The sequence below is a fragment of the Rhopalosiphum maidis genome, chromosome 4 (genome assembly GCF_003676215.2).
Source record: "Rhopalosiphum maidis isolate BTI-1 chromosome 4, ASM367621v3, whole genome shotgun sequence".
NCBI lineage: Eukaryota > Metazoa > Arthropoda > Insecta > Hemiptera > Aphididae > Rhopalosiphum > Rhopalosiphum maidis.
Genome location: NC_040880.1, coordinates 12,864,900 through 12,892,044, shown reverse-complemented (window position 1 = coordinate 12,892,044; position 27,145 = coordinate 12,864,900). Strand labels below are relative to the sequence as shown.

The window sequence follows — 27,145 nt, the reverse complement described above, 5'->3', positions numbered from 1 at the left end:
AATCCCAAGAAACAATTATTTAAACACCTAATACAATCAATACATACATACTCGTCACTTCACCACATTAACTTTTTATTATTACTCTAACGATAAAATCGTCTCAAAACCTTAAAAACTGTTAACTGTAAACTTGTAGATTATTAAGTTATAACCAAACAACTAAAATTAGCATTTTTTTTAAAAACAATTAGATTTTATGAAAATAACTGTGTTTTATCAAACAAATCTATACTTGATCAAAGGTAACTAAATTAACAAGAACTAATTTAGTCAGATTATGATACCAACTTTTAATGTAATAATTTACTTTTCTAGAAAATATAAATAAGTATTAATTTATTTAATATTATTACATTAAACTTATCAATATTTTATTAAAAATTCTAATAAGCACAACAATAATTTATTTCCAAATGACTAAATGTATTTGAATACCACAGCAGTTCGGTCTTCAACAGTCTGTAATTCTAACTTGATGGGACATTGCAGCCAATAGCTTAAAAGTTCTTCCGTATAACCAATTAGGAAATATATTTTGGTTACACTAATTTTCTGCACCGTTATAGCAGCTATTCTTATAATGTTATGCTGTCTTTTTATGATTATTTCACTAGCAATTAAATCATGCCAAGTGCCAGTCATGAAACGACGAATGAACTCGTCATCTATCGCAGTCTCAGCCGGTCTTAAGCCATCCAACATGTTGCCTAAATAAGAAAGATTGAATTAATATTTTACACACATACTAAACAGTGTTAAAAACTTTTAAATTTAAGTATTCATTTTTAATTATTTATCATACACGTGTTCCATGAGTTCCAACCCTTGATGTGAGCAATAGTGTGTGGTGGTCCAGCCATTTCGTAAGTAAGTGGTTTGTTACCCTTAATAGATCGTTTATAACGAGCCGCTTGTACATGCTTGCATCGAGAAAGGACCAAGTAATTACTCTTAACAGGAAGAAATCGGGACAATTTGTCAAACAACATCATCAATTCTTGAATTCTTCTGTAAACAAATTATAATATAAATTCAATGGCCTAACATATTAAACAATATTTATGTTGAATATTCATTATAAAGTACTTACTCAGAATTTTTTAATCACTAAATTGTTCAATTAAGTGAAATTTTGATTCAATAACTGATGCTAATTAATATTTGGTAATCCCAAATTTTTAATACTTTTATTTAAATTTTGATTTTTGAAAATACGGCTATATAATAATTTAATCTATTTAGCAATTTAGCTTAATCAATCCGTATTCCGTGATTATAATATAGTTTTGATGTATTTTGAACTATACAGTAATAATAGTTTTGAACACGACGTTTTAAGATAGTATTACTGGTATCACATAATAGATTGATAATCGGAATCACTATCAACTTCTTCTTTTTATATATAATATTTTTATCACATTCTGGGAGAACTAGTCGGAATGTAAACAGATTTCCCAGATAAAAAAAAATTGTTATAGTATTCACATGTTATTTGGCTACACTGTTTATCAAGAATCTTTTTAAGACACAATCCACAGACTTCTATATTCTGAAACTTTAAACAAAAAGTATCAATAACATAATATTATATTAATTGAATATATTATTATATATTTATTAAGTCTGTGTTGTATTTGTATACAGTCAACATTCAACGGAGTAAAGAGTAGGTGCAGACCATAAAAATTGACTTGAGTTCATGAGATGTTTATGTTGGGTAGGTACTCGTGTGAAGTACTTTGACGTCGTGAAATCTTAAATCTCAATTTCTATTAAAGAGACCGTTCTGGTAACAAAATTCGACCGTGAAAACATAGTTTCATATTCCCCATTTTCCCCCGCCCTCGTTATAAGTAGGCAGACAAATTTTCTAATAGGTACAAGAAAAAAATTTTTGAATAATACGTGTATAATTTTAATTTTTTTAAATATATTTTAAACCACGATTTCAACAAAGTATAATTAAATAATTAATTATTTTAATGGAAAAAAATGTCCCTATTTCACAACATACCACCGTGAAACAATATGCTGTACTGTCTGTACTAATTCATTTATTTTCATAATATTTAGCATAGGTAACATTTCTGCAGGTTAAGAATGAGACACTGCAATTTAAATAATTAAATACATACACATAGAATAGGTACATATCATTTTGTTACTTTTGATTTAGTATAAATCATAGTTATGTAGTTAACAATAATAATTTTATAATTAATTCACTTAGTTTTTTTATCATTTTATAAAACAACAATATTTTATTACAGAAAGTTACATAAACATATTGCACTAATTTACATCTAAATTTTTTTATATATATATATACATATCTTATGTATTGAAAACTTCATACACAAAAAATAAATACGTAAAAGAAAACTTACATATTTATAAAGATTAAATTCCTAAGGTAAAATAATATTTAAAAGGTTAAATAGTAAACACTGTTTTAGCTTTCAATTATCATTTCTAAGTCATCGTCAGAGTCAACATCTGTATTTCTAAATAACATATAATTATCCATATCTATTGTTCGGCAGTTATTAATAGCATACTTGAGCTTTTCTTCAAATACTGCACGACTACTGTAATCAGTTAATCGCAATTGAAAGAAGCATGTCTGAGCTGTGGGTAATCCATCTTTTTTATCTTCAACTTTGATAATCTAAAAATTAAATGTAATTGTAATAATTATAATTATAACATTTTGTTGGTAAGGTTAAATGATATACATTTATTAATTATCACTTCTAATAATATCTATTATTAAAACATTTGTCATGCCACTTTTGTACATAATTTTAACACTAAATAATAAACTTAAATTAAACATTTATATTATAGAATTGACTGCAATTTTCATAACTGAAATCACCATTTATTGCTCTAATTAAAAAGTAGTTTTATGTAAATTGTATACAAATACAAAACTATTAATACTTCAATATTTTGGTTGAAAATTAATATCTAGGTCGATATTAATAATGTCTTGGTAAATAAAATCATAGTCACAATAAGATTAAGAATTAATCAAATTTTAAAAAGCCTAAATTATTACATTTGTATTCCTTTATTATCATAAACTTGCCTCAAACTTAAACTTATATATATTATGTATACACAATAATAATGATTTAATTTTAAGTAATGGTCTATTAAAGATAATAGGTTTATAATGGGCTATGTTGATTCAAAATTTTCAATATATTCTATAAATCTATTAATATTTATAACTCATAATAATGTTATAATAAATAGTAGATTTAATATTACTATCAGTGGCGTAAACTGGGGGTCGCACGGGGTCGCACTTGCAACCCCTGAAAATATCAAAAGGTCGCAAGAGTATCTTTTTGCGACTCCAAAAAAATCACGATTTCAGTTTTCAAAAAATTGAAATATCAATATAATAATAAATTAACTAATTTATATTTTGAGAACCAATGTTTAACTTTGTTTTGAAGCACTGGAATTATTATTATATTTATATCCTTTCCACAATTATTTATAGTTTTGTTATTAATCATTTTCTATTATTATACCAATATGTATATTTATTGTGATCGGCCGACTCGAGTCTCAATGGTAGCTGATAATAATTACAGAGGCCGCCGATTACTACTGCAGTAAATGATATTATTCCTTCAGTAAAAAACCAAGGCTCGGCAAGTTAATGGTTTTTTTTAACTCAGTTAAGTTGATATGCGTCAATAAGAAAAAGTAAAAGTTAAAAGTTTAATACAATTTTTGGTTAACTCAGTTAAATATTTTTTTTTATTCGTTACCGTACTTTATTTCTTATCAACACACAACTAAATTATAGACTATAATGTTTATATTTCAAACAACATACAGTATTTCTATATAGTATGTGTTTTAATTAATAGTGTTTAATTGTGTTTTATCTAACAATAGTCATCTAAATAATAGTTAAGGTGCCTAAAAGCTGAAAATAATTAATTTACATTATTAAATAAAATCTTTCATACAGATATTATTTGTGTGTTTGTAATAGAGTATTAGTGTATTTTTTAATAAAGAACCACAAAATATTTTATTAAATTGATAACAAGGTATTTAATATACATATTAAAAACAGTTCAGTTGTTTATATCATTATATAAATTCACAATGAAAATATTTTTTGACAAAAAAACGACTGAAATAGTGAATGTAAAAAAAAATAAATTAACTTATTTCTTAAAATGAAAGATAAATTCGTTAACTAAAAAATAAATTTAGTAAGTTAATAGTTAAGTAGTTTAATATTTTAAATCTATACTTATAATATATATATATATATTATATTGTATTAGGTATTGTGTTATACAAAAAATATAAATGGCAGCTGATTTGAAGCCTGCCCAACCTAAAAACTGATTGCAACCCTAACAATTTAGCCCAATTTACGCCACTGATTACTATAATACCTAGACTATATCTATACTATATTTTTGTAAAACCGTTTTATTTTGGACTATTATTATTTGTATAAACTTTTTTATAACTGAGAAACTACTCATTCAAATTTTTTAATAAGATGCAAAAGTTCCAAAAAAAAAAATTATTCATTTAATTATTTATAGTAAAAAAGCGGAATTCTCATTTGAAAAACAGTAGTTTATAACCATACAGAACACTTCTTAAGTTTTTTTTATATACTATACTAGTCATTAAGGCTCTTTTGCATGCTTCTATCAAATTTATCCATCCATTCTGGTCTATTGCATTATCCAATTATTTTGGATTGAAATTGAAATTTTAAAATTAGTAAAGCTATTTGTTGAGATTTTAAGAAAATATATTGAATTTCATAATACTAAAGAGTATATACCATATAAATAATTAATATATAGCCGACATAATATTTAATAAATAAGATCTATTCAAAAAATTTACCTGAAAATGTTGAGAGAAATCTGATAAATTAGATGGAAGACGTGATCGCCCACAAACAAATCGTAAGAATAACACTTTTTCAGAATCCAAAAAACTATTTAAGATGTCCCATAACCATTGGACCACTTGAGAGTTTTCGTCCATTTCTCTATACCTGTAAAAAAAAAGTTAATGTTATTTACAATGATGGGTAACGGAAAAAGTTTTAAAAAAGTCTCAGGAGGGATGAGTTTGGAAAGCTTAAAATTCAGAACGTTTTAAATAAAACTATAATAATAAGCCAATACATAATCGCAATGATTCGATAACGCGAATCTTTTTAGATAACTGAGGCTTATTTTCTAGGACTTTACTCCTTGAAACTTTTCCTTATCATCATACTATAATAGATTTAAAAAAATATAAAATATACAAAATTACCTAACAATGGTTTTCAAAACTGGTATGGATATATTGGGTAGTCCGCAAATCATACGTTCTAGATTTTCAGCAGTTTGAAATGTAAGTAACGGTAAAGGTACTAATGCAGAAAGACCTCTTCTCACTGCTAATATTTGTTCATCCATTTCATGAAATCTTTGTTTTAGTGCTAATTCACAAAATTTTAATCTATTGGAATATGTAACTGATACATAATGGCCATTTGGAATTAATGGCACAGTGTTATCCATCCAATCAGTACCAGTCATATTTAGAAAAGGTATTGCCTGAAAAAAATCAATCATTATTAATTATCAGGGTTTAGGACTTAAAGCATTTGCATATCCTTCATAGATATAGTACAACTAAGCAGAGTGATAAAAATACTTTTTAAAGTACAGATAATTCAAATATAAAATTTGATTTGAACTATTTTAGCATATTTCCAATTTTTTTACTATATTGAAGTATACTCAACAATTTTTAAAAATTTAAAAATAATATAATTGTTTACAGTTTATTGAATGATTAATTACAAAAATTTGTTTTGAAAATAGTGATACTATTTGTGTAGCTATATTCAAAAAAATTTTGCACATTAACAAGATGTATAAATACTCAACAAAAACAATTTGAAATGATCAAAAACAATGTAGTTATCCAAATTGAATAATCCTAATAGGAGTGCTTTCCTGTTTGAAAACATCTAATAATTTAATACGATCACATAGGTAAATATTTTATTATTTTATTAAATCCAATAAATATTTAATAAATATTTAGCTATATTATATATACAAATATATTTTTTTCAGAAACCAATTTTTAAGAAATGTGTCTTATAAATTTATAATAATAGTATTAAAATATCTAATAAAAATAGTAAAAATCTTTTTCATATCTTTTATTCTTATACATTTTTTTTGTTAATTATTTTTTGAGTATTTTTTTAAATTTTAATGCATATTTTTAAGTTTTATGGGTCATATATAAGCGCATATTTTAGTGTTTTTTAGTGTTACAAACCCCAAACCCTGTTAATTACTTTTCAAGGCAAATATATTACTATATTTTTTACCTCTTCAAAATTCTCTTCAGTAACTCCAGTGTGATGTATATTTTGTATACTTGTCAAGTTTTGTGCATAGTAAGTATCATTTTCTTCCAAATCTGATATGTTTAATGGTTCTCCAATAATCATTTTCCAAATTAAAGGTGACAAAGGAAGAGCTAAGGGTTTCTTAGTTCTAATAGCAACGCCAAAAAGCATTCCTGATAAATAAAAGTTAAGTGAATTAAATAAATATAAATGAAATTAATTAATTAAAATCACATACCAAGGAATTGAAATTGTTGTAGCTGTTTAAAATGATTCATTTTTGAATTAAATACAAATCGATCTTGATTATAACCTGTTTCATTTCGGCCATTTGGTGTCAAAACAAGTAATTTAACAGTCTGTGTTTGAAGTTCTTCCATCATCTGTGCAATAGTATCATCAAATACACCTCCTGCATCATCAGCTCCTTCGCCCACTAGTTTTACCTATAGTAAATTAAGAAATTATATTTACTTGTAATAAATAAAAAAAAAAATCTAATTCTTTGATTTTTAAACTTGTCATTGTATAAAATATATTTCTAGTTTTGTCTGTATGTATGTATTGTCTAATAATTAAATATTTTTTAAATTGTCGATGAAAAATAAGATGTTTAATAATAAAGTAAAAGTAACTTTAAATTGTATTACCTTCCAAGCTCTAGATGGGAGTCTGAGTAATTCTGCATTAATATTGACAATTTGTTTTGCAACTTGTTCAAAAATACACATACTAGTACCATTACTACTCAAACGTTTAACAATTATTTGAGGACCATAATTTTGACCTTGATTCATTGTACGACTAATAACTTTCATTAATGGTAATTTTATAATTTTATTTGTATATAAACATTTAAGTCTTTTATCTGCTAACCAATGCCAACGTTTAATGTTACTCCAATCAAATTCCTATGCAAGGTAAATCAAACATTTCATTAACTTGATTAAAGCTAGATAAATATAATAAGTTCAATTACTCACAGTAGTATTAAATGGAATCATTTGCCAACATGTATATAAAATATTCGAGAACTGTTGTAAGCACTTCATTCTAGCAGCAATTGATACAATTTTATATTCTTGTAAATATCCATATTGATAAGGAATTGATGTTGGTAAATCATTATGGGAAATATTTGTAGAATCCCTTGAAAATGGTTCTGCTGTCCATGCAGCACAATGAGTACGACTAGTTGCAATCTTAAATAAAACATTTAATATCAATTAATAATTATTTACTAACTAGAATTAATATTTATTTTACTTGTTTAATATTTTTATCTGATAAAACTGGAATAATAGTAGGTTTTTGGACAGGTAAATTATGACCAAATCCAAGAATACCTTCACAGTTATTACCCCAAGCCCATACATCACCACGAGCAGTCAATACTAATACATGATCTGGACCAGTAGCTACATCAATTACATTTTGGCCTTGGAATTCAAATATCTATAAGTCAAAATAAATTTTAATAAAAATAATAACTTCTTTAGTATATTAGGTTATTAGATTGTTTACATTTTCTGGGTATAATCTTTCAGTATGTAAAACATCTGTTGTATCTTGTAAATTATCCGAACCACATGAATAGAGTTCACCATCTTCTGAAAGGAACATTGTAAACCCATTACCACAGTATGCTTTCTTAATATTTTTTCCAGTTAGTGTAGTGATTACCTAATAAAATAAATTTAAATATATTTAAAATAATTCTTTATTAATGAGTACCATAGTAATTACATATTTTTATGACATGCTTACTTGTGGAACATAGATATCTTTTGTGCTACCAATTCCTAATTTACCACCTTCTCCTTCCCCAAATGCCCAAACAACATTTTCACCAATACAAATAGTATGATTTTGTCCACATGCAATGTGTTTTATATTCAAGAAGCCTTTATGAACAATTTTTGTTGGACGTTTTTTGTTTATATGTCCACCTAAACCTAATTTACCATGTTCAGCACTTCCAAATACATAAACTTCACCATCTTGAGATAATACAGCACTGTGTTTATGTCCACAAGCTACTTGAATAACCACTACATCATATAGAGATTCAATAAGTTTTGGCTTTCTCTGTCGCTCATTGTTACCATGTCCTAGTTTGCCAAAATCACCATCTCCCCAAGAAAAGACTTCTCCAGTTTCTGTTAAAGCTAAGCTATGTCCATCAGAGCCAATAGAAGTGGATAGTTGAGTTATTACAAATCCTTGTAAAGCTGATATCATGGTTAGATTGGGTAGGCTATCAGAATGTCCATGACCTAGACGGCCATAATTGCCTTCGCCACATGATAACACTGTTCCTTGGCTAGTCAAAACAAAAGTGCAGTTTTGTCCACAAACAATACGTTGAGCAATTTTAAAGTTTGGAATTTTAATAGGTGACCATATATTAATACATTGACCAACAGCTATAAAACACAATATAAATAAATAAGAACATTTTTTTTATTATTATTATTCACAACTAATTAGAATTAAGGCCTTGTTAGTTATTGATGACTTTTGCTTTTTGTTTTTAATATTACACAATAACATAAAATATGTATAAATTAATTTGAATCAATAATACATTTAAAGTATATATTTGTATCTTTTGAAAAAAATGTAGAGCTAAGAATCTTTTAAATGAATTTTTTTAGTTTTTTTTAGGTCATCAACATCCAGACCCTTAGTTATTAATTAAAAATTATTACACAATATACCAGTATCTCCCAATTGTCCATTTCGACCATTGCCCCAAAGGTATGCATCACATTTAGTATATGGTTGCCAATCATGAGGAGTTGTATTAAACCATTGAATAATTTGCTGATCAGCTTCTATAGTCCACTTATTATTGCTAATAGCTTCAGACCATAAATAATGATCATCATTTTCTTCTAAATTATTTTTAAAACAAAAATATATATTTTTATGTATGTTAAGCATAAGATTTTAAAATGCATATTAAAATAAAACAATGGATTATACCATTTAAGCCAGATGAAAAGTAGCTAATAAAAGTCTCGGGAAAATTCTTTCTTGTTAGTAAGGCTTTAGCAGTATTCAAAACTGTGATTAATTTTTGTAGCCATTGCCATTCTTCGTCTGTTTTAAAAGTAAATACAATTAACCTCTAACTTCAAAATAATAATAATTAACATACAAAATTCAATGCTATGACTTGTATTTGGTGGTACAAATGGAATACAAAATGTTTGATCTGGCCAAATTTCTAGTGCGATCGCAATGAGTCCTTTTAAATAATCACTATATAAAAGGCGATCACCCATTAGCACTTTGTGTTTCTCATGATTCATTTGTAACTGCAGTAGGTCAGGTAATGAGTTAACAAATTTACAAAAATATTGAACATCGTTGAGTCCACGACGATACAAAGCACTTCGAGCATTTGATTCAAATCGATTATGTGTAAGATTATCAGCACGAAATTGTATCACTGTTACATCCTAAAATATATAGTATGAAACATGTATATAAATTATAAGTGTTGAGATGTAATAATAAGAAATATTTCTAATTGCCTTTGATCGAGCAAAACAAACAGCAAGTCCAAGTTGATCATCCATCCAGCATAAATCATCTACACCACCAGATCCAGTATGCGTATTCAACAAACTTCCATCAAACAACGACCAAATATTTACCACACCACTACTTCCTTTGCTACATCCTGTAGCTAGTACTAATCCACTATCATGGATACTCATTGAAGTAACAGAATTAAACATGTGTCCTTGAAATGAGTATAGTATTCTGGGTTTTAATTTAGAAAATGGAGTAGGTATTAACCAAACATTAATGGATCCAACTGTAGTGCCAACACAAAGTAACAGTCCTTTATTACCTATAAATACAAATACAAATTGTAAATAAAATAACATTATGTATAAAAAACATAATATTAATCACTTAATATTGTATAACTTACCCACAACAGGCGACCAAACCACACAAGAAGGCTCATTTGAATGATTTAGTTCATGAAATATTTCCCAAATATTTTGTTTTTTAATCCAGAGTCTAACAGTAAAATCTTCTACATTGCTTACAGATAGTATATCAAACATTTTAGACCATTGCAAAGTAGATATAGGGCTCTAAAACATATTTTTATAATATTAATAAGATTTTTAATTATTTTACATATTTGTATTTAATTACTTGACATATTGTTAATATTTCAGGTTCAGTTCTTGTTTGAATTTTACCCACTGAAATGGCACCAGAAGAAAACGCTATAGCAAATGGAGCCAAATTATCATGCCATGCTATATGAGAAACTGGAACTATAAATATACATATAAAAAAAGGTTTTTATTAAAAAATGAATAACAATTTATTTTGTATTCTAAATTGTACAAAAGCTTACATAACAATTCCTAAATTATATAGCATAGTCAAGCACAAGTTTTACTATTTATTGTATGTATTTGTCTATTACCATTAATAGTAAATAATAAATAAAAATAAAAAAAGTAAATAACAATTGAAAATTTGTAATTGATACATTTATGTGTAAATTAATCAAATATTTTGTGAGATAACATTTTAACATAGTAAACAAATAAATTAATTTGGTGGATTAATCTTAAAATGTAGTTTATACATAGTATAAACCAATTTATCTAAATTCAAATTAATTTATACCTGAAGTTAATGCACGTACATTTTAGTTTAATATCAATTCATCAGTTAACCAAAAACAGTTAAGTAAGTTAAGTTAGTTACTTTTGAAATGTGCATTAGAAATAATAGGGTGTACAAAATGCATTTAAATAAAACCTACTATTACAACCAATTAATAATAGTGAAAGCATTATAATAGATAATTCTATAACAATGGTGATAGCTACAAGATTATTAATTTGAATTAAGATAAATCTATTTAAACTGTACATTTAAATGTAGCAAAACATAAACTGGTCTAGTAGAAGTGTACTATATTAATACAATTTTAGTTGTGGATATAATATACTTGCATCCTTAATCATATTAATTCAATAAAAATCATGTTAATTTAAGACTTAAGTTAAACTTATACCCAAAAGTCTCCTAATTAAAACTTATGTGTATATTTATTTATACTACTAATTATTGTTATTATTGAGGAAAAGCATGATTGAATGGTTATATTAGTTACTGACTGGTATTTAATGTTAGAATATGTCCTGCATTCCTTATTTCTATTAATATGCCAAAGCTATTTTATAATTGTTTAGTAAAACATTTCATTGACATTTTTATTTTATTATATAATTTTCTAGTGTAATATTTTAATAACACATTATTGAATGAAGTACATTATTTGTGCACAAACCTCCAGGACGACAAAAATCATTAAGTTTCTCATATGTAATTTTATTGAGTGAATCAACAATAGCTATATTCACAGAACCATCAACACCTCCAATTAACAAATATTGTGAATAGAAATCGTAAGAATTTTTTATTAATGTTCCAGACCATGCTATAGCTGTTATCCAAGCATCTTGAGTATATGTCGATAAGCAAGTTTCATCTTCTTGAAATACATCTGTACATAATTAATATAATAAATAAAATAATTTAATAACAAATAAAAGTACTGACGTCTTTGAACTGTATAAATATTAAGAGTTCCTTCCATTGATGCAGCAATACATAACCCAGAAGGTGACCATGCAAGTTTTGATATCAATTCTCCATTTAGATCATTACCATACAATTGTGTGGATTTAAAAAATAATAGTGTTGACTCTAAACTTAATTCATTATTCCATAACCTCATTGTTCCATCAAATCCACTAAAAAAAATTAATTTCATTTAAAATATTTGGAAAAAATGTTTATGTTTTTAATCAAAAAGATTACGTACGAAGATGCAAGTGATTTTACTTTCCGTTGCCATATTACATGGTTTATACGGTTCTCGTGCCCTTCCAGTTTCACAATTGGACATCGTTTCAATGTACCAGGGAAATCAGATTCATTTGATAAAACTAATTGTTTTCTATTTAAAGATTTATTAACTAATATATTTACCTAAAATAAATCATTTAATACCAATTAATTCAATCATATAATATATCATTTTATCTTCAGCTACAAAAAATTTATATTTTAATATAAAAATTATAAAAAACAATGTATAATTTCTCAATAGACCTTTTAACTCTCACAAAAAAAATATCCTAAGAGTCTAGGACTTTCAATTGACTTACTAATTGCTTGCATGCCCAATGTTTAACATCATTACTCACAAAATGAGATAATAAACATGCAGATAATGCATTAATAAGCATTTTAACTGAAGGTTTATTATTGTTTTCAATTGGACTTAATGCTCCTGTTTCATCTGAAATTTTTTTTTTATTTTATTCAATATTTTTATTCATAGTAAAAAATTAATTTTTGTAACATACCGTGTTTTGAAAATATATTAAGTTTTTTAACAAATTCATCAACAACTAATTTAGTAACTTTCAAATTGTGTTGCATTTTTAAATTTCCTTCACTTGCCATGGTAAAAATGTCCTAAGGATAAAATAAAATTTTTATTATTTATTTATTTATTTTTATATTCTATATTATATAATAAATAATTATTTACTAAATCAGTAGAGAGCAGTTCTCAAATTGTAAGACGTTTAACAGGGGAAGTAAGAGCTAAATATTTATATTATAAACACTATACTAGTGTTTCCCAAATAGTGGGTCGCGACCAACTACCGGGCCACGAAAATATAATAATAGGTCGCAGAATTTAATAAAATTCTCATATTAAATTTTATTATTTATCATTTCGTTTGATAATTTGAACTTTTTAGTAAAAATAAATTCATTATTATATTTTTATTGCAAATTAACACTTCAATTTTATTATAAAATTCTATGTGGACATTTAAATGTATTTTATTTTGCCTTTTTACACAATGATAAATGTAAAATATTTTGATGGGTCATGAAGGGGAAAAATATTAAATACTGGGCCAGCTCAAACAAAAGTTTGGGAAACGCTACACTATACTACTTAAGTACTATAGAGTACTATAGTACTAATAAAAAAATGTTGTATTCAAGAGGGCGTGATTAAATTTTTTTATTTTTGGGGATGCGTGAACCTAACAGTTTGGGAACTGCTACACTAGATGTTTGAAATAAAGTAATTATGATTGAATATTTTTTATATATTTATTTATTGTTTTTATTAATATGGTAAAATATTACAAATTCTATGTATATAGGCAATCTGTCTAAGTGGGGATTTAAGGATCGTTTTTACAATCAACAGACAACTCATTCATATACTCATAATAACTACAAATAGTATTACAAATTAATAAGTACAATTATGAACTACTGTAAAATAATTCTTCTAATTTCTACCTAGCAACCATAGGAGTGAGCAGGGCGGATGCCGGGTATTCGGTTTTGAAGGGAGATAAAAATTGAGTTATTTTTAAATATATTGACATCCTTTAGCAACTAGTACCTATATAGCAAAAATGTTTATTAAATTCCATCAATAATAAGTATCAAAAATATTTTATCAAACTAAGAAATGATTATAATGTATGTTCAAATATTAGACAATATATGTAATATAGAAGTTAGAATAAGAGAAAAATGTGAAGCAATCTCCTCGTTTATGGTAAAATTAAATACCATAGCACAGTGGTTGTCAACCTTTTCGGTCCACGGCTCCTTTTGATTTTGAAATAAAATGTACGGCTCCCATACGAATATTTAAAAATAAACAAATTTAAATTATTTATAATAATTTTAATTTAACTTTATTTTTAATGGGACGGCTGTGCTTGTTTTTGTTGCATTATATCATCAAATAAATGTAAATAGTAATCGAAATATGCTATTACTCGATATCGCAAACACGGTTATCGACGGCCGATCTGTCTCACACACCCAAAATGTAATATGTATTGGTGCGCGGAAATTGTATTTTTAGTTTCTATTGCGAACGCGGCTCCCTTAATAATGACCGGCGACGCCTTTGGGAGCCGCGACGCACAGGTTGAAAAACACTGCCATAGCAAGTATTTACATGTAGATGAAACCATCTTTAAGAACTATTTATAAAACGCAATAATTCAATGAGATTTATAAAATATATCATATTGAAATTGTACATAATAAATTGATAACTCTAATATTTATTCCAAATTATTTTTTGCTTGTGATAATTTATGAATTTTATTAATGTTTTTTTATCAATATCTTAATATAATTATGTAAAAGTATATATATCCAACAACCCATTTTTTCATTAACAACTCTTTAAAATATTTGTATAATATAAAAAAAAACTTACTTGAACCGGTATAGATATCGCATAATTATAAGCTGGTCGATAATGTTCAGCTAATGAAATTATTATGTTTGATAAAAGTCCTAAAACATTTTTTTCTAATTTTTTTGGCAACATTTCATTCTCTTTGTATTCTCCATCAGTCCATACATTCATAATAAGTAGAAGTCGTATAAATTGCACTATTTTAGGTACATTTGTAAAACCAAGCTTATCTAATTTCCATACAACTATATCATCACTTTCAAATGTCCAATGAATAAGTGACATTAAAATATTTATGACAATATTTCTAGATGCTAAGTGTGACATGGTATGAAATACTCGATTAATAGCTTTTATACGCTCTTCTGCTGATGTCATTAAAGCCGCCTCCAAGGATAAAGATGAAAGATTAAGTATGGACGAATGTTGCGATATTTTTGAAGAACTGCCCTCATTGTTAGAGAGAGATGGAACAACCTCCATTCCGAGTTTGTCCATACTATTATCTTCGACACTTTCAGGCTTAAATGTACAGGAATTTAATTGTTCATATATCAAATTCATGTCAAATGGCTTATCAAGATAATTATAATGATCCATTAATTTAGAAACTGAAATAAAAAAATTCATTAATTATAAAATTAAAAATTGTATATTTTACATAGTTAATACATTATATAAGCATATATAATATATTATCATCATATAACCGTAACTAATAAATATTATTAAATTTAATAATTGAATAGTAATTTTTATCTTTAAATTTCTAATTTTCAAAAAAAAAGTCTTCTTTAACATTCAAAAATACAGTAGAACTCCGATTCTCCAGACTAATTAATGTCAAAGGTGGTCCGGATAAGCAAATATCCGGATGATTGACATATGATATATCAAAAGATATATAATTGTATGAATATATTGTATGTATGTATTTATTATTAATAAATATGTAATATAACTTAAAATAACCATAAACAAATAATTTTAATATATATTTAATTGAAACAAAATAAGCCTTAATTATAATATGTGACATAGCTTAAAATTTAAAAAAAAAGCTTTTTTTTCTCGTCCGGTTAATTGGACGTCCGGATGATTGGCGTTCGCATAATCGGAGTTCTACTGTACATTGTAAAAAATACATATAACCGCAAAATTACAGAAAAAAACCTGGTATGTATAAATTTTGGCTGGGAAAGGCAAAAATAACTGTAAGCATAATGCATATTAGTATTTATTCTCTAAATGTCACTTATTGGAACCCGTTTTTAATTTTTTTTTATTATTATTATCAATAAAAATAATAATGGATATAATACCGTGTAATTTTCTGTAACATATTTGTTTGATATTCATTATGTTATCTGTACTTACATTTATTATATTTTTTGTATATAGCACACATAATTACGTTATTTTAATTTTTAACTTTACTTTTTATAGGCCATTTGGGAATTAGCAACTAATGATAAAATACTATGTAAGCTAAGTCGATGATATAACAATGAGGAAATTGATATAAATCAATTTTTTTAAGGAATGTTATTATTATTAATACTCCTATTTATTTGTATTTGTTATTATTATTTTTACTCTTTTATAAAAATATTTATTTTTCAATATTTTATTTTATACATTCTTTTATCTTTGATATTGTTTGTAGACAAGCTTATATTCATTTTATAAACTATAATAAAATAAAAGTACCTTGAGTAAAATCAGAAGTTAGAGATTTTTTGGGTTTAACAAAATCAGAAGTTTTTAACTTTTCAATTTTTTCTTGGCAATTTACACAAGAAGCGTCAACAGCTGCAAATACATAAATATAAATAAGTATAATTTGTAAAATTATAATTATAAGTAATCTTATATTTTAAAGTTCTCACCGGGTCTAACAATTTGTGAACTTTCTGGTTCAGAATCAACTATCTCAGTCGGTACTCGAAGTTCTGTAACACTGTATCCTGAGTTACGGTTTACTGAAGGCAAAAATACACCATCAATAAGAGCTGTAAAAGGAATGGTTAATTCTGTCGTTTCTAAGTTTGGAGAATGTTCACGTGGTGGAGTTTCCTAAATAAATAAATAAATATAAATATTACATAACAATTAAACTTTTTCTTAAATTTAATTAAATTTTTTAATAAAAGATATAACATAAAGGAGGATATAGAAATTAAAAAAAAGAGTAGACTAAACACAAAATTAATACCAGAGTCCTATAAACTTAGTTGGATTTAATAGGGAAAAGAGCTCAATGCCCAGGACTACGGGCCATCACAAAACTACAAAAATATTTATTTCCATCACTAACATAATATATAACTGTACACTAGTATAAACTTAATATCTATAAATATCTATTGTAGCTTAAAAAAATTATCATTTGTTATATTCTTATATTTAATAAAAATATGATATTTTTACAACAATGGAATAAGGTCTTGTCATTTCAACCTCACAAAAAATGATATAAAAGCTCACCACAAAAAAGAATTAAGAAGCCTAATACAAAACTAAACTTAGTCCTACAGAAATTATAAATTAAATACTTGTAAGCAGTAACATCAAAAACTGATAAATAGTAAACATAAAGACATAAAGTACTGTTACAACCATAAAATAACACACAATTTTATAAATTAAAAAATACAAAACAAAAACAATCTTTAAAATAATATTGAAGAGGTAGGACTTAATCCACCTTTGTATTTGCCCTATTGGTATAATTCTTAAAAATATTTAATTACCAGTGGAGATTCAGGTTGTTCTACATCTGAAGCAATTGTCACCATACTTTCAATATCTCTATTCATAGAATCATCAATCAAATCATCATTGACTAATAAATTTGGAGCTCTATAGATTGTGTGATCGATAGAAAGTTCTCTAAAACGTCTTCTAGGAGCTATCAATCTTCGAGGAGCTAAATCTAAAGGGCTATCATCAATGGGATGCTCCGAATGAATGCTATAATATGGCATTCTCATAGCTGGAGGATGCATTAGCTAGAAAAATTCTTGGTTAAAATATATTAAAATATGCTATTGATTTAACTCACTCTAGTTTCTGTATTACTGTCTGCACCTTCAAAATTAGTTTCTTGTATGCATGGGTGTTCTATCATCCATGTAGCTAAACTATTAATAGCTACATTTCGTGGCATTGTTTCCCAAATGTTGCCTAAAAAAAAAAATAATTTTAAAATTTAAGTAAAAATATAAATATCAGGAAAACGTCATTTATACCTAAGGCAGCAATAGCTCTTTGAACCAGCCGTGTAGAAAATCCCATTTCAATTAGAGGAATTGCTATAGATGGAATTTGTTCTCTATTTTCACTAGGAACAATATTATTTGTATTATTAGTATTATTTGTACTATTAGGACATATATAAATGGTGTTTGATCGATGTAACATATTACGACGAGATCTTCCAATTCTTCTAGGAGAGTCATCAGTAGTTCTAGATGTTTCTCCAGAAATCTTAAAAAAAGTTTATTAAAGTAAATTTTAATTTTATAAGTAATTATTTTTATAATTATTTACAGATTCTCTTCGTTTTACATTAGTACTTTCTTGAAAACTTATTAAAGTTTTCAAGCGATTTTGTAAATCTGGTATTTTATATTTATTTTCAGCACATTCTTTCAAATAATTATTGTAAAGTATGTTTAATATTCTTTCAGATTCAATCATATCTGTTTCAATAACTAAATATTTTGAACATAGACTTTTTTCAAAAGCACATCTATAATATAAACCAAATCATAAATGACAATAATATAATATACGCATTTTAAAAATAATTATTATTATTAATTACAATAATTCAGATAAAAATTAAAATGACCTTTTACCTAAAAAGAAATATTAAAATATCATTCATAATATCATTTTCTTTTATATTATCACGTTTCTTTTTATTATCACCAATTGCATTTTTATTAGCATCAGTTGGTTGTTTTAATTTTAGAGAATTAGGATTGACTAATAAATCAACACACATAGAGCTAGTCATAATAACTTCTAGACTTTTTAATGCAGTAGTTTGTAATGCAGACAATTTAAATAGTTTAGTTTCATGAACTAGAGAAACATTATAAGCATCCCTGAAAATGTCATGAAAAACTAAAATGTAATTAAATTCTTAAAGAATCGATTAATATTTAATACATACTTAGTTGTTGTGTTTACTCCTAAATCTTTTGTATTACTTGAAGATGGTATAGTATTTATTTCTGATAATTGATCCATAATATTCATAACCATTTGACTAGAGAATAAATCCAATGATTTAATAGCATTTTCTTCATGAAATTTATCAGATGTTTTATTAGTTTGAGAATTATTTTGAGACACCAACTAAAATTAAATTTTTTTATTTAGTCTGAAAATTTAAAGAAATTTGTATAATGGTAATACTTCATTTGTAATGCCACTCAACCGCCCAATTGAATACAATAATAATGCTGGAATATGTTCCAATCGTGCAGGATTAAATTTAATATTATTACATGGTAATAACGATTGAAATAACACATCACTATAAAAGATAAAAAAATATATACTTTACCATATAAACTACACACATATCAATAAATGTATTAAGGGAAAAGTAAGGTACAGTCATAAACATACAATAACTAGAGAGCTGACTACTCAATATTATAAGAAGTTGCAGCCAAATGTCATTAGGTCAATGTTTACAATAATATAATAATATATATAAAATATCTAACATTTACCTACGAGTATCTTATCTATTAAGGTATTTTGTTACCATTGCTCTACTTGCATATTGGCTCACAACTTCAACACTCCTATGGGAATGTAATGAGCAGTAAACTATTTCGTTTTATATGTCTATGGGTACAGTATTTAACATTTAATATTTTATAATAACAATGTATACTTAATATTAAGTATGCATAATAATGTATATTATCTTAAAATGTAAATTAAACAATTTTCACAACCTGACAGTGTCATTTTTGTCTTCCCGCATTACTTTTGCTGTAGTAAAACCCTTTTTTAGAGTTCCCATTATGGTGCCAAATGATTTTTGATCTAAATCAAAACATTTTCCATCTACTCTTAGACCACGATCAAGACCTCCAATTACTGCTAACGCAGGCCATACTTTTTCACATAATAAATTTAAATCAACCTCTCCAATATGTTCACAAATTGGTTCTTTTTGAATAGATCCAGATATGTCTAATAGTCTTTCTTTGAAACGTACTTCAGGTAAAACTCCTTTTAAAAATGAAAGTTGTTCTAAGAGACACTCATTCACCTATTAAATTATATAAATTAGTTAATAAATAACTTTATGACATGATTGTAGTTTGAATTTTTAAATTATTATAACAAATAAAATATCAATTTAATAATTATTTATAAACAGTGGTGGAACTAGGGGGGTGAAACCAAAGATTGATCCCCGGGTGACGGACGTACAATTTTAGTGGGCGTAATTTTTTTGTAGGCCTTTATTTAATTTATGATGTTAGAAGATAAAAAAATATTTTTATTTCATATAATTTGTTTAAGATTTGGTGATGACCATATTAAAAGAAATGAAAAACAAGAAATAAAACCATATACGGTGTTTCTATTATTAATTATTATTAGGACGCGTAGCTGTGCAGTCGACGTACGTTGAGGATCGACAAATGACAGTGCATATTAGATATAGAAACAGACGAATTATAAAAATTAAAAAGAACATATATATTAAGAATAATAAATATAAATATAATAAAAAATATATTTTGTAATCGATGATAGTACAAAATTAATGTGGTTTATATTATTTAATACTTTGCGTTGTCATAACAAAATAAATTATTATTTTATTTTATCATGGTCGTTGTATTACGTTGTCATATTTTTGTAATAACATTTGAGATTTGCCATTTTGGTCATCGATCTAGACATCATTCTAGTTAATGGTAAGATTATGATTAGATTTGTTTAAGTATACGTATACTGAAATATACTATAATAATTAAGATTCTGAGTGAAATTAGGCATGTATTGATGCTCAGTGACGTAAATACCAGGTAGGCAATGTGGGCAACCACCACGGGCCCACAACTGACGAGGGGCCTAGTCTAAACAATAATACTCTATATTTTATATTAAATCCCAAATTTCACAATAGAATAAAAAATATAAAAATAATATTATTTTGGTACATATACATTTTTTTTTTAAGTGTGTACTATGTATACTGTACAACTATTGTGCATTTTTAAATATCAGGTTTCTACATAAATATTTTTTTTTTAATAAAAAGGTTCTTTCATATAACTAAATAAGTTTGTTATTACTAATTTTAATAATTAGCAAATAGCTGTGTAAGAATCAGAATAACTTTTATTGAGTTTGATTATTGTAACATAAGTAGGTAATACAATTCTATGAGAAAGAACTAGCTTGATATTTTGAACTTTATTAGTTAACCTTATTATGTATTTAAAAGTCAATAAGTATGTAGTATTTTTGTAATTTGAATTCCAATTATTAAAAACAATTTTAGGGAAAGATATTTTAGTCTTGGTCTATGTTTGGACATAATTTTAATATTTTCCTCAGGCGTTCTAAGTTAAAAAATAGTAAAAAAAATCTAAGTTCTGCCTCTGTTTATAAATACTTATTAAACTTTTAAAGCAAAAAAATAAAGATCAGAATGAGTAATGATGGTAATCAGATACTTAAATTATAAATTAACTAATTTTATCAATTAATAACAAATAATTACCTCAATTAACCACTGATCAGTGTTATGCAATATTCGTATTATTGAAATATAATTTTCAGTAATACAAGTAAACATGGGTGCTAAATAAGGTTCTCCAGCAAAAAGTTCAGTGTTTTTATTTCGCTCAGCTCTATAATCGCTTATTTTAATCTGAAATAATAAATTAATTCATATTATGATTTTTATAGAAACACATAAATATGGCTTATACCTTTTGTCCAGCAGCAGTACTGTAACATAATACACAAGGATAAAGCTTGGTTTTGGTATCTATGTTTTGAAAAGCTATGACTGGATAATCATTATTTCTAGCAAAACTAAGAGTTCTTGATTCAGTATCAAAAGTTGCTGTAATGTAGTCACCTTGAGTAAATGTTTTAAGTGCAAGAGGTAGCTGACCATTATGATATAAAATACCACTATAAACAAATTAAAACATATTTATTATAATACATACTGCCAAAATACAATTATATAAATAAATTTAAATTAACAAAATTTGAATAAATACTTATAAGCTCTATATAGCCACATATCGGAAGTGGTTCTATAGTTTTGATCTTTAATGGGATATCTTGATATACCAATGCATGAACCTTCATTTCCTTTATGTTCATTCAAAATAAAAAATTTCCATTGGTAGACACCTAATATAAAAATAAAATAATTTTAGTCTATAACTTATAGGTCAAATTGCACACAATTAATAAAAAAAATAAAAAAAATGTAATTTAATAAATAAATAGTACATGTGGAATAATGACACATAAATGCACGATTCACAATGTTTTTCTTTCATTTATGAACCATAGTGCAAGGCCATGAGCATCCTCAAACATTTTCTAGGCTGGGGGTAGAAAATTAATTTAAAAAATAAATGAAGATTTTTTTTATACAGTTTTTACTTATATTTTATTTATAGAACATTATTATGTTTTGTCATTATTACATTAAATTATTACAATGAGGTACAGATAATGGTTTGGAAATCAAAATTAAAATTCTAGGGGGAGGCAAGTGGCCCATCAAATAACCAAATTAGACATTAAATTGTAGTGATTTGTTGCATGAGTGTAATAGTTAGTAGCCATACAAAGATACAATAAATAAATAAATAAGGAACCTGTCGAACAGACAGTCTGCTTTATAGTTATTTTTTATAAAAGTTGGTAAATAATAAAATATTATACAATATAATATTTAATAAGAATTTTGCAATTTAATTAAATATTAAGATTTTTAAAATTACCACTTTCAAAAGGAGTAGAACCAAGAGCATAAGCTCTTCCACCATGAGCATGGATAACTGTATGACCATTTTCAATAATACAGTTGAAACTCTTTTCTTCGTGAAATGAAAATGGTAACTCGCCAATATCAATATTATGATTACTTATACTATCATTTGAATCTAAAAAAGATACAAATTTATAAAAAATTTATAATTCAGATCAAACTAAATAATTTCTCACCATTTAAACATATGTTACCCATTTGTTTATCTAAGTCTTCTTGTTTCAAATATGCAGTTATATTTTCAACTTGTTGTGGAATTAACCACATATTAGTGCCCAATTGTTCAAAAAGTGTCTTCACAATCTAAAATCAAATATATTCAAAATATCAATGATTCAAAAAATGTATACATCTGTACAATTTAATTTTGACAAAAGATTTTAGGAGAAAAATTACATTTGAAAATCTACATAATTATAGGTAATAGTACAAATTAAAACTATCAAAATAACATATTCGATATATTGCATTATAAAAGGTAAGATATAGAGAGTAATTTTTCAAAAAACACTTAATAAATATAATCCTCAAATCACAAGAATAACCATAAGTATAACAATTTACACGGATTTATCATAAAACTAAATATACATATTTACTAACAGACTTAAATAATTAATTACTGAAATCACAAACCAAAAATGCTGATTTGATAGTTATATACAAATTAAAAATATAACCTTTATCAGTAATTGTTCTTTTACAGAAAATAAAAAACACCAAAATGTTATAAAATAATGAAAACTATAAAATAAAAATTACATTATCTAAGATAAAATATTTAAATACATACTTTTTTGCGGCCACTATTGGATGATTTTAAATAGGGCAATATTTGACGTAATAATCTCAAAATTAAAAGTTTACAGCGAAAATGTTCTGCTAAAAACATAGTACTAGAACATTGAGCTAAGCGCAAAAGAGTTTCTGTCCATTGGTGAGAACTTATACACAAAGGAGAAAATGATGTGCATTGTAAAACAAATGATAATAAATCACAAATATAACTTTGTACTGGATATGATTCTGGAGAATTTACCCTTAAAATAACAAGGTTTATTAAATAAAAATATAATTTATATAATAAACTTATTGCTCTACTTACCCTTCAATTAGTAAATTATTTGGAGTTTCAGAAAAAGTTTGTTCCATTATAGAGCATTGTCTTGAATTTATTAGTATATCTAAAAGATTATGAACATTTACAAAAACTGCTCTGATACTTTCAAAACTAGAATTTGCATTACTAAATTTAAAAAAAAAATTGTATTAACTAAATAATTAAGTATAAATTCTAACAGGATTTAATTTAGATAACATACCATCCTGATACTGCCAAAATGTATAATATATTACTTGTCATTTTTACTACTACTAATGAGTATCGATCAGTAGACATAAATGGAACATGAAGCTTACATGTACTGACCAACATTTCAGGTAAATTGTTTGACAATAAATACTCAAAATCTGATGATGTAAAATGCATATTGAGTAATGAAAGTATACATATTTGAATAGAAAATAATTCTGATGTTGCAACATTCATTCTTAAATATATTTCAAAATGTTTGTAAATATTAAGAACAGCATTTTGAATCTGTCTTTTAATTGATCTTGGAACTGTATTAATAGCTGAATAATAATGATCAATAATATGATGTCCAATGAATTGTGACTGGTACAACTCCAAAAGACCACAAATGAATGCTTCAAATACCTATTATCAATCAATATAAAAAATATTATTATACCTTGGTAAATACCTAGTATAAACATTAATAAATATTATAAATAAAAGATCATTTTTATATTTACCTTACACATATGGCTCAATGAAATATGATTGGATGAGTCTTGTACAAAATCAATAATTTTTAACATTTTTGTAATACGATTAAAAGCTGCCAATCTATCCTATTATGTAAATAAAAAATATTTATGTAAAATAATAAAAATAGACAAATAAATTAAAATATTATACATTATAATACAATTATTAAAATGATTTAGGGTAATAAAGATTATTAAGAGGTAGTTTCAATTTTCAAATTAATTTTATTCGGTATTAATACACTATGCACTTTTTCTTTTTAGAAGAAATGAAAATTAATCTTCTATACTATTTGAGTTTAAATTGTATTTTTATTTACTTATTAGATATTATATTATTTTTAAATTTTAAAGAAACTTGAATACATCCTACTTATTTTGTATAATACTTTTATTTAAAATATTTATAAATTAAATAACTTTACATACATGTGCTCTAATTTCTTCTACTTCTGATGCTTGTATTAATGCATAAGGATTGGTACCTTGTTTAGAATCAAAAACAAACTCTAAAACTGATTCTAATACTGATTTATTAGCGGCAGTCAAATCACTAGAAAAATAAATAATATTTTTAAATTGATGATAATTTTCACAGTCTTATAAATAAATTATAAATATTATTCAAATTAAGTGATATATATATATATACATATATAATTTAAATATTTAATACTCATACTCTTTTAAAAGATGTTTATTAGGTAAAGATGGATCACTATGCATTCCACGAACTGCAGTCAACAAAAAACAGCATTTACTAGAAATATTTAAGCACAAGTAATCATCCATTACAGTACTTGGGGAACCTAGAAAGTATAATAAACCAAACATTAAAAATAAATATGTTCCTCATAAATTGATAAATACTCACCACTTTCAGAAAATGCAGCAGATTTTTCAGTATTATTATTAACAATAGCAAAAAACATCTTCATACATATATCATTAATAAAAGAAATAAGTTTCTTATTAAACACTAAGCTGAAAATGAAAATACAGTTTTATTTTTGATCATAGTTTATATTTATATATATATATCATATTATACTAACTCTTTAAGAGGTCTACCATCAATTTTTATCAATGTAATGTAAAATAATGGTAATGTTAAACGTGCTATCATATTATATTTATTGTCTTTTAAGAAACTTTCATATTTATCCTTAAAATTCTTGCAGATAGCTAATACAGCATTATCTTCATTTTGTTCACAACCACACAATATATATTTTAATAAGCTTAAATATGGTAAAGGTATAAAATGCAGTTCATTCTCCAATACAATGAATCCTTGAATAATAATACATTTCAATCTGTCTTCTATATCATCTGAAATACACAAAATCAATAGAAATATTATTTACTTTTTGTAAATTATACAATAATATTATTAAAAAATATATGAAGTAATAGAGTAATAGAATAATATATATTAAGCCGAGTGAAGTTTAATATATACATTTTTTTTTTATAGTAAATTCTTTTCTTATATTCAAAATAAAGGATAAAGATTAAATTTTATCTAGTTAGTAGATACAAAAGTTACAAGTCAAAAATAAAAATAAAAAAATCTACTACTTTTCTTTATATTTAGTTAAAACTAATTTGTATGCAATACCAGATTTTAACAAATCAATTTTCAATTTTTTGTTATTATTATTATAATGTCAGTAGATGAATCTATATTATAATAACCTTGTTAATATATATAATAATAAGATCAATATGAAAACATTTAATGTAAATATATTTTTGTACTCTTACCAAATATATTTTTATCTTCTAATTTTTCAATTCCTGAAGAAAACAATTTACTTTTTAACCAACGTTCATTATATATTTCTGATGGGCATAATGGTGAACTTATTATTCCATAGCTTATTAACTGGCCAATTAATAAACAAAATGCTGATTCTAGTTCAATAAACCATATAGATTCGTTCATCTTTTCAGGATCTAAATATCAATAATTAATAACAATTAATATTAGATTTAAAACACACATTACCATATTCATACCATTTGAACACATTTTTTGGTTTAATGTATGAAGTGATTGAACTGTATTTATTAAAGATGTTATTAGAGGTTGAATGTGTTCACTTTGTAAAAATGATAATGAATTTAATGTATTAATCATTGTTTCTCCAACTATTGATGAAGATAAGACAGCTGAAATACAAATTTATACTTAGTAAAAATATTTTTCTTTAAAGTGAATGTATAAATTTATTTAAGTTAATACCATTGTAGAAAATATGATATTCATCTTTATAAGAATCAATGGCCATTGTAAATATTTTATTAGCAAACATTAAGTATGCTTCCAAATGATTAACAAAAAGACGGTTCATACTAAGGCAAGACTGAAAAATAAAACAACATTCATCATAAATTAATTTTAATGTATTAATACATTTAATACATTTTTATCTAACACTAAAACACTACACTAACATGCTTTATAAAAAATAAAATATATATTCAAACATAAAGAAAATTT

General features: G+C 25.3%; 2 protein-coding genes across 4 annotated transcripts in view; both read right to left on the bottom strand.

Annotated features, from left to right (window-relative positions):
* Nucleotides 1–357: 357 nt before the first annotated feature.
* On the bottom strand, nt 358–1,344 carry LOC113549072 (28S ribosomal protein S24, mitochondrial). Its single transcript, XM_026950227.1, has 3 exons — nt 1,094–1,344; nt 806–1,011; nt 358–710 (listed from the first exon to the last, which is right to left on the bottom strand). Exons 2-3 carry the CDS (start codon nt 993–995, stop codon nt 421–423), a joined length of 480 nt encoding a protein of 159 aa, XP_026806028.1. The 5' UTR covers nt 996–1,011; nt 1,094–1,344; the 3' UTR covers nt 358–420.
* Nucleotides 1,345–2,316: 972 nt separating this feature from the next.
* LOC113550474 (probable E3 ubiquitin-protein ligase HERC1) overlaps nt 2,317–27,145 on the bottom strand; it is a 31,794-nt gene continuing 6,965 nt past the window's right edge. Inside the window, exons 16-63 of one of the 3 annotated variants that reach the window (XM_026952321.1) lie at nt 26,888–27,008; nt 26,662–26,814; nt 26,407–26,598; nt 25,695–25,971; nt 25,514–25,623; nt 25,322–25,448; nt 25,069–25,192; nt 24,625–24,723; nt 24,129–24,526; nt 23,912–24,052; nt 23,600–23,846; nt 22,983–23,109; nt 22,760–22,921; nt 22,022–22,157; nt 21,722–21,929; nt 21,511–21,660; nt 19,721–20,040; nt 19,167–19,287; nt 18,922–19,106; nt 18,602–18,853; nt 18,291–18,492; nt 17,990–18,227; nt 17,803–17,924; nt 17,492–17,749; nt 16,628–16,814; nt 16,449–16,550; nt 14,757–15,349; nt 12,850–12,961; nt 12,649–12,782; nt 12,303–12,469; nt 12,038–12,231; nt 11,766–11,981; nt 10,610–10,734; nt 10,377–10,545; nt 9,970–10,292; nt 9,591–9,894; nt 9,416–9,532; nt 9,148–9,324; nt 8,195–8,853; nt 7,952–8,110; nt 7,694–7,882; nt 7,411–7,629; nt 7,078–7,338; nt 6,666–6,873; nt 6,407–6,600; nt 5,329–5,615; nt 4,909–5,062; nt 2,317–2,674 (exon numbers count right to left, since the gene is read on the bottom strand). In XM_026952321.1, coding sequence (XP_026808122.1) covers nt 2,459–2,674; nt 4,909–5,062; nt 5,329–5,615; nt 6,407–6,600; nt 6,666–6,873; nt 7,078–7,338; nt 7,411–7,629; nt 7,694–7,882; nt 7,952–8,110; nt 8,195–8,853; nt 9,148–9,324; nt 9,416–9,532; nt 9,591–9,894; nt 9,970–10,292; nt 10,377–10,545; nt 10,610–10,734; nt 11,766–11,981; nt 12,038–12,231; nt 12,303–12,469; nt 12,649–12,782; nt 12,850–12,961; nt 14,757–15,349; nt 16,449–16,550; nt 16,628–16,814; nt 17,492–17,749; nt 17,803–17,924; nt 17,990–18,227; nt 18,291–18,492; nt 18,602–18,853; nt 18,922–19,106; nt 19,167–19,287; nt 19,721–20,040; nt 21,511–21,660; nt 21,722–21,929; nt 22,022–22,157; nt 22,760–22,921; nt 22,983–23,109; nt 23,600–23,846; nt 23,912–24,052; nt 24,129–24,526; nt 24,625–24,723; nt 25,069–25,192; nt 25,322–25,448; nt 25,514–25,623; nt 25,695–25,971; nt 26,407–26,598; nt 26,662–26,814; nt 26,888–27,008 — 9,936 coding nt within the window. In that variant the 3' untranslated portion in view covers nt 2,317–2,458. Of the gene's footprint in view, nt 2,675–4,908; nt 5,063–5,328; nt 5,616–6,406; nt 6,601–6,665; nt 6,874–7,077; nt 7,339–7,410; nt 7,630–7,693; nt 7,883–7,951; nt 8,111–8,194; nt 8,854–9,138; nt 9,325–9,415; nt 9,533–9,590; nt 9,895–9,969; nt 10,293–10,376; nt 10,546–10,609; nt 10,735–11,765; nt 11,982–12,037; nt 12,232–12,302; nt 12,470–12,648; nt 12,783–12,849; nt 12,962–14,756; nt 15,350–16,448; nt 16,551–16,627; nt 16,815–17,491; nt 17,750–17,802; nt 17,925–17,989; nt 18,228–18,290; nt 18,493–18,601; nt 18,854–18,921; nt 19,107–19,166; nt 19,288–19,720; nt 20,041–21,510; nt 21,661–21,721; nt 21,930–22,021; nt 22,158–22,759; nt 22,922–22,982; nt 23,110–23,599; nt 23,847–23,911; nt 24,053–24,128; nt 24,527–24,624; nt 24,724–25,068; nt 25,193–25,321; nt 25,449–25,513; nt 25,624–25,694; nt 25,972–26,406; nt 26,599–26,661; nt 26,815–26,887; nt 27,009–27,145 lie in introns of all 3 variants that reach the window. The other 2 variants (XM_026952320.1, XM_026952319.1) reach the window with 2 other exon arrangements.